The sequence below is a fragment of the Rattus norvegicus genome, chromosome 2 (genome assembly GCF_036323735.1).
Source record: "Rattus norvegicus strain BN/NHsdMcwi chromosome 2, GRCr8, whole genome shotgun sequence".
NCBI classification, from domain to species: domain Eukaryota; kingdom Metazoa; phylum Chordata; class Mammalia; order Rodentia; family Muridae; genus Rattus; species Rattus norvegicus.
This window is the reverse complement of record NC_086020.1, coordinates 191,038,121-191,048,454: the sequence shown is the minus strand read 5'-3', so window position 1 is coordinate 191,048,454 and position 10,334 is coordinate 191,038,121. Positions and strand designations below refer to the sequence as shown.

The 10,334-nt window shown below is 49.9% G+C and overlaps 1 protein-coding gene across 3 annotated transcripts; it reads right to left on the bottom strand.

The window, feature by feature from the left end:
* Positions 1 to 628: 628 nt before the first annotated feature.
* Trim45 (tripartite motif-containing 45) lies at positions 629 to 10,100 on the bottom strand. Of its 3 annotated transcripts, XM_039102062.2 has the most exons (7): positions 9,414 to 10,100; positions 8,391 to 8,641; positions 6,279 to 7,009; positions 4,584 to 4,713; positions 3,619 to 3,733; positions 1,867 to 1,993; positions 629 to 906 (listed from the first exon to the last, which is right to left on the bottom strand). In XM_039102062.2, the coding sequence occupies exons 1-7, from the start codon at positions 9,489 to 9,491 to the stop codon at positions 758 to 760; spliced, it is 1,581 nt and encodes a 526-aa protein (XP_038957990.1). In that variant the 5' UTR covers positions 9,492 to 10,100; the 3' UTR covers positions 629 to 757. The 3 variants fall into 3 exon arrangements, 2 of the variants coding, with proteins under 2 accessions (XP_038957990.1, NP_001099923.1); NM_001106453.1 differs by lacking the exon at positions 9,414 to 10,100 and having other exon boundaries at positions 630 to 906; positions 8,391 to 9,324; XR_010063591.1 differs by lacking the exons at positions 629 to 906; positions 1,867 to 1,993; positions 9,414 to 10,100 and having other exon boundaries at positions 3,715 to 3,733; positions 6,356 to 7,009; positions 8,391 to 9,254.
* Between the last annotated feature and the right edge of the window lie 234 nt (positions 10,101 to 10,334).

Below are 10,334 nucleotides of genomic sequence, written 5' to 3'. Positions count from 1 at the left end.
TAATGCAAATTTCAGTAATTCACTTTAATGTGTTCTGAGTTTCCTGCCATGTAAGAATCCAGGAATCCCAGAACGCACAAAATGTCTACAGGGAAGACCTTGGCAGGCTGAGGGAGTGCTGTCTTCTTCCTAAAATCCTGTAGCCGCTAGGGGGTGCCCTGCAGCGTCCGCGCTTTCAGTTGTTGCAGGGCAGAGACACAGCAAAGACCATCTATTAAGTCGGAGCTGTGTGGATGGAGGCCTCCGTGATCTGGTGTAAGAACAGATGGCTGCGCTCTCGCCACAGCGTTCCTCCGTATTAACTGTCCACTTGTGTGCCCTACACATGAGCATCACACAGGCGCTCACCTAAGCAGCAAAAACACTATAATCATCATAAACCGTGCACTAGGAAAAACTCTGAAAGTATACCAACGAAAAAATGACGGGACAAAGGGTTTTCCTTCTCCAGGAAAAGTACTTACTCTAGCTCAGGGATAAACCCCAGGTTGTAATATAATGGAAAGGAAGGGTCCACGATCTCCACAGACACCTCGATGCTTCCCTGCCGTGAAGAGTGGTGGGGGGATGGCCTGCACCCCGCCATGGTACAGGTGAGACGCTCACACATAGAAAAGCACTTGAAGTCTGACGTTAGAAAGCACTTTGTCTTTAATTCTGTCAGTCTCTTTGGAACTACTCAAGCTCTGGGTTCTCTGTACATCCGAAGTCATGCTAACTTCAGGTTTACCTGGCCCAACTTGTCCCCAGGAAGCCATCAGAGTGCCACGGTCCTAAGCAGACTCCTCGGTGCGCTCTGCCCAGTTGAGTACGAACACTCTGACTTCTCAATAAACTTCCCACAGCAAGACCAGTGTGGACGCCCCGGGTGGCCTTTGTGTCCATGGCCACAGCCAAGGTACCCACCTGCAGAATACAAGGGGAGGGGCACAAAGGAAAGTAGAGTCCAGCTGTACAAAGCTAAACCTGGCAGCATTCAGACTTAAGCAGTCAAGATCTCCACAAAGGAACTGCCTATTTCAGTCCGCTGTAATCAGAACTCTCTGGACACCAGGCCCGGCCAGGCTCTCAGAACTGTCCAAACTGCAACCTCCAGGTGAACTAGTTTGCACTTCAGCTGTTAAATAAACTGGGTTGGATCTAAACTATATGCAGTGAGTGACATGAAAATAAAAGGGTAGATTAATGGAAAAGGAGACATCCTGAATTGGTTACATGGAGGGGTACTAAAGCTCACTTTGTGGGCCACTAGTAAAGTAAAAACATGATGAAGTAATTTTTTTTATTCTATGTATATGTATTGAGCATTTGGTCTGCGTGTATGTCTATGTACCATGTGTGAGGCTGGTATCAGAAAGGAGCCGTCAAATCCCTTTAACTGGAGTAATCAACAGTTGTGAGCCCCAAGTGGTGGGAACTGAACTTGGGTCTTCTGGAACAGCAGCCAGTGCTCTCATGATTGGATCTCCCCCAGCCCCATGATAGAACGACAACCACAACTACTACAACAGAGGACTCTTTCCGGAGGTCCAAAGGACACTGCTCAGTCATCTACTCCCCTGGTCCCCACGGTTTTTATATGGATCTCTATTTCTCAGTACTCAGAATGGGTATAGACTGAATCTGAGAACCCCAGATTCTGGTCAGAAGGCCCATGGACTGGTGAACCTTGAAGCCTGTCATTTTAATTCAGAACAAGAGACTTGCTGTACAGGGTATCTGTCCTGCCTCTACACGAGAGGCTCGGATTCTATAAGAAAAGCCTCAGTCTGAACCCCCTGACCTAGCGCTGTGAGGCAGTGAAGGGAAGGCCCCTTGCTTGCTGCTGCTTGGGCCAGCGGGCTTGAGGACACCGGCCATGCTTACCTGGCATGGTGCCTCCGCAGGCACAGCGTGCAGTCTTCTGGCCTCCACTGGAACAGAAGGTGCAGCAGTGAAACACGCCTGGATGCGGCCGATGCTTCCTCCTCACGGTCACATTGAACGGTGAGCCCTGAGGGGTTCAGGCCAAAGAATAGCGCCTCAGACATCAACGGGATGTGCTGAGCCATCAGTGCATGATAAGCAGGTTCTAAGTCACAGGGCGGACAAGGACTCGGGGCAGGAGTATACCTGGGTTGGGACTTAGCTCGATAGGGGCAAATAAAGTGAGTTAAACTGGGCTTGGATGTGTGCAGTCCTCCTGCTAAGTGCCAGAGCCGCATTTCACCAGGTCACTGTGCATGTAGCTACTGAACTTCTGGGCACTGAAGACAGTTCATAGGTCAGCTCCATTTTCAGTGACGTGAACTAGCTCAGACGTGGTTCAAACTCTTCATGGATTCTGCCTCCCTTACAGCTTTGCATGAAGTGGGAGTGGAACCCACATTAGTCACTGACTCAGGCCTCTGTGTGACTGACTGCAGTCTCTAGGAGTCCTAGTCTCAATTCTTCAGGAGCTATGGGGTAGTCACTAGGCTGCCACAACCACAAGAAAGGACACGTGTGGTGCTTCTCGGCTAGCACCTTTCCCGCTACCCCTGGACACAAACCCAATCGCCCAGCCTGTTAGTGCAGGGTGTGGAGATACATGGAAGAGAGAAGCCTTAATACATGTGGCTAATGAGTCTAAGTCGTAACTCTATCCACTTTTCTTCAAGGATAACTTCTGTATTTTAATTTCTCTTCCTATGATAAATACAAATGTTTATTAAGTATTGGAATTTTCCTGTCTTCGTGTAAGAAGCACATCGTCTGAGAAAAGCCCGTGTGGAAGCCTGGTGTCTTGGAAGTTCCCAGGGTCAGAGGCTCCCTCCTTTGGAGGGAAGGCAGGAACTGAGCCTTGAAGTGAGCAGCCAGTACAAACCTTTCTTTCTTTCAAGTTCACAGCTCAGGTGTTTTGTCACAGTAAGAGAGGGCTGGCAAACAGACATTTTCTAAAATATAACCCGGATGCAAACATGACTGGTGCATCCTGTGATTCCCACACTTAGGAGGTCAGAACAAGAGGATGGAGAGTTCAAGGCCAGCCTGGCTACACAGTGAACTGAGGTCCAGCCTGTGGATTATTCTGTCCCTACCTCATACAACAACAAAATGAAACAAAACCACCCAATGATAAAGTAACAGGCTCAGATTCCAAGGTTGGCTGGTTACAGATGTACTGTCAGAGCTATCTGAGCAGGCGTTGAAGAAAATGCCAGGGAAGTATACAAGGACATCTGACCCATCCCTGACACGCTGTGATTAGACATCCATATCCTATGGGCTGACGGTTAGGCAGATAAATGACTGGTCACATGATAGGAGGAGTGTAACCCTGACAACGGTGGCCCACGGTGTGGAAAGGTGGAACTGTTAAATGTGTGAGCTTGTCTATTAGCAGACTCAACTGTGGTCAAGCCATCTTCCCCAGATTGAGAATGTGGATAAACTAACCAGGAGGATAAAATGTAAATGCCAGGGGTGAAACAGGCAGCGTTCTTAGGGCCATGAGCACACCAGTAAGAACACAAGTTGCAGGATCTGGGCCGTGTCCACCATGAAGAAGAAAGGACACCTGACTCCAAGCCTTATGCAGCCGGCCCGATAAGACCCGAGAGCTCTGGAGCTGAAGGTGGGTGCCGGGCCTTTCCTCACCTGCACTTGCTGCTCTCTGATGCCAACCCACACAGTGTAGACGCCAGGTTCCTTGGGGGTGTAGGAAACACGGTAGGATCCATCCTTGTTGTCCTGGACCACTGTTCTGATCGGACTGAATACAGAAAGGGTTAAGAAGGTGGTCCTGTGAAGGCCTGGTGCCCCAGGGTAGGGGGATGCCAGGGTGTTGAGGTGGGAGGGGGTGGGTGGGAGGGGGAGCATCCTCATAGAAGCAGGGCGAGGGAGGATGGAAGAGGGGACTGGGAAAGGGGATAACATTTGAAATGTAAATACTAAATATCCAATTAAAAAATAAAATACTAATAAAAAAAGGCCAACCCCTCTCACAAGCCTGCTCTAGCTGCCCCATTTGAGACTGGGGCTCTGCAGCATTCACACTCAGTGCCTCTAATGTGAATCATAAACGTTCCTGAGACTGAAGGCTAACAGCGTCAGTCCACGTTAACATCCTGAGAGCCAGGACACGGTCTACTCCCTGCTCTGTGGGCCCTTGATCCAACTGCAGTATATACACACATATATGCATACCTACATACATACACACACATATATATACATATATAAAAACATGTATGTATGTATGTATGTATGTATGTATGTATGTATGTATGTATATAAACAAACATGATCCTGAAACAATGTATTAGGAAAACAGGCTAGGTTTCAGAAAAAGGGTCTGATTCTGTACTCATTAAAAACACAACAAAACCGTCCACTTCAGAGTTTAGAACAAGGACAATCTGGGGCAGGGGAGACTACACTGAGAGAGGGCTGAAGCCAGCCATAAATCCTACAGAAGGAAACGAGTTTGGTTGATGGCGTGGAATCATTTTCTCCTGGCATCATGGCACCATGAGATGAGAGCCCAGTTCTGTCTCCTGTAACTCAACGACCCTCGTTGTTCCCTCACTGCCTACCGAACATGATACATTGAACACACACACCTGTCCTTCTTATTTTTGGGGACAACTTCCACACGGACGTTGTCTCCTCCCCTGCTCATGCTCTCTCCCGTGGCATCCTTACAGACCAAGGTAAAAGAGGCTGTCTGTTTCTCTCGAGCTCTATGGAGATCTGCAAAAGACAAACACACTGTAAGCACTCACCTCCCAGGAGAAGCCATCTCCCCGAGTCAGACCAAAGAAAGCTGTTCTAAGGACCACCATGTTCCCTTCCTGTTCTCCCCATGTGGTATAGGCACCCACCCTTCCCTCATCCCCTCCCCCAGGCCTGGGCTAAATGGTTCACTAGCAGCTGCTCTGGGATCGCACAGGATTCTGCATCTTAACTCCGGCCCCCAGGAAACTGCAAAAATCAGGATTCTTCTAGGTAGCCAAAGGCACCCTTTAGGCTTGCAAGAGACTGGTATCCCCAAAACTGTCTTCTATAGGCCCTGGGTCCTCCTAGAATAGGTAGAGGATACTAAAGTCTAGCTTGCAACTTCCCTGTTGTGAGAGCCTGTGCAACTCAGAAGCTAATTCCATGGTGCTACAGCTTGTAGGCCAGCATGAAGACAAAGCTGGGTTTCTCATGTCCAGTTTGTGAACTACCAGGTATTATACAGAGGCCCATGGGGGCATTGGGGGGGAATCGTGTTAGGAAACTCCCAAAACTCCATGCCCGATTTAGTGGGTACTTCTGGGAAAAAGTCTCAGAGTGATCCTTGACTCCCAAAGAGTCAGGAGTTCCTCCCTAAAATGAAGGCAGCTCAAAGACAAACTTCCCCATCAGGAGGGATCTGTGAAATATGTCTGAATAACATGCTTCCCCTAAGAACAGAACACTGGTATAAAGAGACCATTTTGAGATGGGCCTGGTGCTGCACACCTTTAAAGCCAGCATTCAGAAGCTAGTTGGTTTCTATAAGTTTGAGGCCAGTCTGTTCCACATAGTTCCAGGTCAGCCAGGGCTACATAATGAGACCTGTTCTCAAAAGCCAAAGCAAATGAAACACCCCCAAACAAACCCTGCCAACCTACCAAATCTTGAACTACCAATGACAGAGTTTGTGTGAATCCAAATGGTAGGGAAGGAAGGCGTGACCGTGTCTTCCTCACTGCTCTGTAACCCTCCACACAGCATCTAAGCACCAGGACGTGTTGGGTATGCCTCTGAGCAGGGAGTCTGCCTTGCTCCAGTCAGTACTGCTATCTCCTGTGGGCATGGCCAGGCTCTATCCCCAAAGCAAAGCCTGATCCTTGAGGTTCTTGAGAGCATCTACTTTTCTGAAGTGCAAAAGGTTCAAGCCTACCCCCAGGATTAGTAACTCTAGCCTGCCCAGAGCATGAGAAAAAAAAGGGCAAGGCAAGGGGCCACTGCCTTTAAAACCAGGATGCCTTGCTGATCAAGCCTCATTTATCTTATCTTTTTGACACATGGTCTTGTATAGTCCAGCCTGCTAGCAAACTTGCTGGGCATCCAAAGATGTCCTCAAACTTCTAAGCCACCTGCCGAGTACTAGAATTAAAAGCGTATGTGGCCATGTGTTTGTGTGGTGCTAGTGATCAGAACCAGGCTTCCTGCAAACTAGGCAAGCACTCTACCCATGGCACTATACCCCCAGACAGCAAAACACAATTCTTTAAATGTCAGGTCCCTAGGCACTGCTCTCTCAATCCCATTGAGAAATGCTTCCCTACCTTCTCCCTGAAGGACACATTGAGCTGGATCAACTTCCTGCGTGTTAATGGCCCCATATACTTCATAGCCTTGGCACCTTGCCTTCTCCTGAGGGGAGAAGCAGATCTTATGGTTCACTCCTGGGCGGGCACTGTATTCAACCTTATTCAGCTTCCTGAGCCGCTCTACGACCACTCCCTTGGTGACCAGGATCTCCAAGTCTGAGCCGCTGGTCAGCAGGTGCTCAGTGAACTCCACTCCAGTCCGCATATCAGCCAGCAGCTGTTCCAGCTGTGCTTTCTGCAGCTGTAAAGAGTTTTCCTTCTGGACCCGTATGTCATCCAGCTGTCGTAGCAGCTTGTCCCGATGCTCCTCGATGGCTCTGATGTAGCCCTCAGAAAACGTTCGGACGTCAGCTGCCACCGCCTCCACGCGCTCTTGGAGGGCGTTGTTCGAACTTTTGATCTGAGCCAGGGCGTCTTCCAGGGCCTCCACGTGGGGCTGGGTGTCTCGAAGCAGCTCCCGCACGGAATCTCCATGCTTGTGGATGACGTTGCTGGTGAAGTCGTAGGGGTGCTCTCGGTGCTCCCCAACTACACAGTCCCGACACACCGGCCGGTCACAGAGCTCACAGAACAGCCTCAGCTCCTCGGCAGGGTGGGAAGGACATAGGATAGGCTTTCCAACCCGACTGTAGCCTTTTAGGTCTTTCAGGTCCACCATGGTGTGATCCGTTGTCTTCTTCTGCCGCCTGGAAGGAAGCAGTCGGGAACAGGAAGACAGGGAATAACTCTAGAGGGAAGACAGTCTGGCAAAGAGGTTCTAGGGGTGAAGTAGATTTGAGTCACATTCCTCAGAACATACACAAAGCTACGGGATCCTCTTTGCTTCGTTTTTCTCCACACGGGGAAGCACATGCCTATCTGTGCTGTTGTTCAGGACACAGCTCATAAATACTCCAATTTGGCATGGGGTACATCTTCAACGCTGCAGTGCTGAGGCTATATTCCGAGAGACTGTCACCCGAGTTAATTTGGTAAGTTTAGACAAGAGTCTCAGCCCACTTCCTAAAGCAGGGTGGAAGGCTAACACCAAGTGATAAACCATGCCAGATGGATCTATGTTGCAGCGAAAGCAGCCAGTTGGCTCTGGCAAACTCATCTCATGTTTAATTAACATTTTAGTAAAGCAATTCCTTTGGCCAGCACATACACTGGCAGGCCCGAATTCCCCTCAAGAGTCATCAGCATTAGTAGAAAGCGAAATCAATGGGTACTAAAAGCTCTCTCCTTCTTTCCTATAGATTTCTAGAAGGCTCCGGGCAATCTCTAAGGAAATGCAGTGACTGCTCGAAGAGTTCCCTGGCAACACCCCCCTCATCTTGAAGTGTGTGTGCCTATTCTGGTACAAGTGTGGCTACAGGGAAAATGGGTCAGCTGTTGAGCTGGCAACAAGACAGTCATAGGGATAATGACACAAGTTAAAAATAGGGAGCAAAGACAACTGCTCTGCTGGGAAGGCCAGAAAACAAAGGGAGGTCAGAACTCAAAGAAAGAAAGAAAGAACTTGTTTAGTTTTGTTTTGAGTTCTGATGCACTAGAGTGGGAAGGAAGAGAAAAGGAGACAAAGACTAACTCATCTAACAAACTATTCCTTGACTGTGATAAAAGACAAAACACCCCTATTCCCAGCCTGCTCTCCGGGTCAGATGTCTGACATAAGGCACAGCCTACTGACAGCTACACCGAGGTGACGCGTGTTTCATAAAAAGAGCCTAGAAGAACGAGGTCTGAATTGAGGATTCAGTTCAGTTACATGCTCACCAGCTGTGGGACTTTGGCGAAACACAAAATTCTGCTGAGCTTCCGCCTCCTCATTTAGTCAATGGGGGTGAAGTAGCACCCACCTTTCGGTATGAATTACGTCAGATCAAGCAGTGCTTTTGTTACTGCAGCTATCGGGTTACCTGTGCTGTCATCCCTTCTAAAGCTTGCGATGTGCTTGCACAGTGTACTGTTCTTTGCATTTTGGTAGTGCGTGAGAACGCCTTCCTTCTGACACCAAAGGGACTTGTGTCTTGCTATCCTTGCACCCCACTCTTGGCCACAGTAAGTGGGGTGTTCCCTCTTTACCTGTGAGCCTGGCAGCAGAAGTGGCAGAGATTGGCCTTGCAGGTCTGACACCTCTTCTCTACTTCTCTGTCGCTACACAGGTCACACACCAGGCCCTGGCCTTCCCCGTGCAGACTCTCCAGCATGACGTCATTCATGGCCAGGTGGTCTACCGTTAAAGCCTTCACTCCACCCAAGGGCAGGTCCACTTGAGCATCACATACTGGACAGAGGATGCCGATCTGTGGCTTCAGGCTGCATGACTTGGGTTCCTGGAATATTGACCCCTCAGAGCTTGTGTCTGAGTCACCCCCTCGGATGTCCACTACTGAGAATGGATCCAGCCTTTCCAGACATGAGGTGCACACCGTGTGCAAGCAAGGCAAGAGCCTGGGGACTTTGAAAAGCCTCAGACATGAAGGACAGTGAGTCTTGCCTGAGCTCCCAGATGCGCTCGCATCTTGGAGTTTGTTTACAAAACCTGGAAGCGGTTTCCTGTTTTCTGACATCTTCCCCACCGATGTGCCCAGTATCAGAACAGGCCCTGGGCAGTGCTATAATGCAGGTTAAGTTCACCCAAAGACAGAGTTCCAAGAACTTGAACACAGACCATGAGGACTCTCGTGTTGCCAAATAAAAGGACAACCAGAAAGAGAACGCCTCTGAGGAACCATTCACAGATCTACTCCGGATTCGTGGTTTGGCCCTTCCTTTCCACTGCATCCCACACCAGTCACGTCCACACCTTCCTGGATCACCCAAGTCCTCCTCGCAAGCGCTTCTAGATCTAGTCCCCAGCTAGTTCTGTCACCATCACCCTGACCCCAGCAATTCTTTTCCTCCAAGGCCACCCTCCCTCCCGCCCCACTGGTCCCGCCCCCACCACGCCACAAGCGCACCCTCCCCTCCAGGCGATGAGGTGTCCTTAGGCTCTCCCAGAGTGTGAGAGTGCAGCCTTCTGTCTGGGTTGCCCAGAAGGCCCTAAAGCTGTCGCCCCGCCTCACACCAATCCCAGCCCAGGTAGGCTCCGAAGAATCCAATCACCGTCCGAAAGGAGAGGGCCTCGTCGCTCTCCTCCTGAGTGACATCACTGTCATCCAATAAGCTCAGCAAGTTCCACATCCTCTCTGGCCACTCGCGCGGCGAAAGAAGAGGGACCAAGGGAGGGTCTCGTGCATGATTGGGAGGAGGAGTCTGGGAGTGAGCGGCATAAAGTGGTAGGCGTGACGAAGGTGAGCTGCCACCAGAGAGGCCTCTGGGTCGTTGAAAAGGCCGCGCTGAGTGCCGCAGGACGGACTCCACCCCAAACTCAGATAGGGTTCTCCCATTGGTGCGTGGTACTGTCAGTTGGCCGAGGTGTAGCCCGAAGCATGCTGGAAATTGTAGGCAGGCTCTCAGCTGCAGAGACCTTAGCAAGTCAGTGGTCACCTGGCCAGTTTCCTTTGAGTCTCTTGAGTATTTTTCTGCCTTGGAATCTCTTACGTATAGCGTGCTACGTACCAGAACCGTCTCAGCTGGTTAACTTCTGCCATTTTCCAGGGAAAGGGCACCCCCGGCTCTGGTTCCGGAAATTTAACTGAAAAGTTTAGAACTGCTGCTCTGCGGAGCTCCACTGAGCTTCCGGGATGCAAGCTGCTTTTAAATCAATCACTCTAGGCGGGAGGGCACATGAGCTAAGGTAGACAATTCTCACCCAGAATTCTAACAGTAACGGAAGTTTGGGGATCCAACAGAGCAAGCATGGCATTTGTATTTACAATCAAGAGGAGCTCTTGACTGGTCACAATGGGGCAGTGGGAGATGTCACTGGGACCAGTCCCTTGAAGGTCCAGCAACGAGTTAAAAAGTTGGGCACACCCGGCACCCCAAGCATTATCATTTCTTTGTCTCCTTGAAGAATTTGCCAAGAGTCTCAGATTCATTCATTTAGAGTCCGCTTCCTACGCACAGGGTCTGAGGCACTGA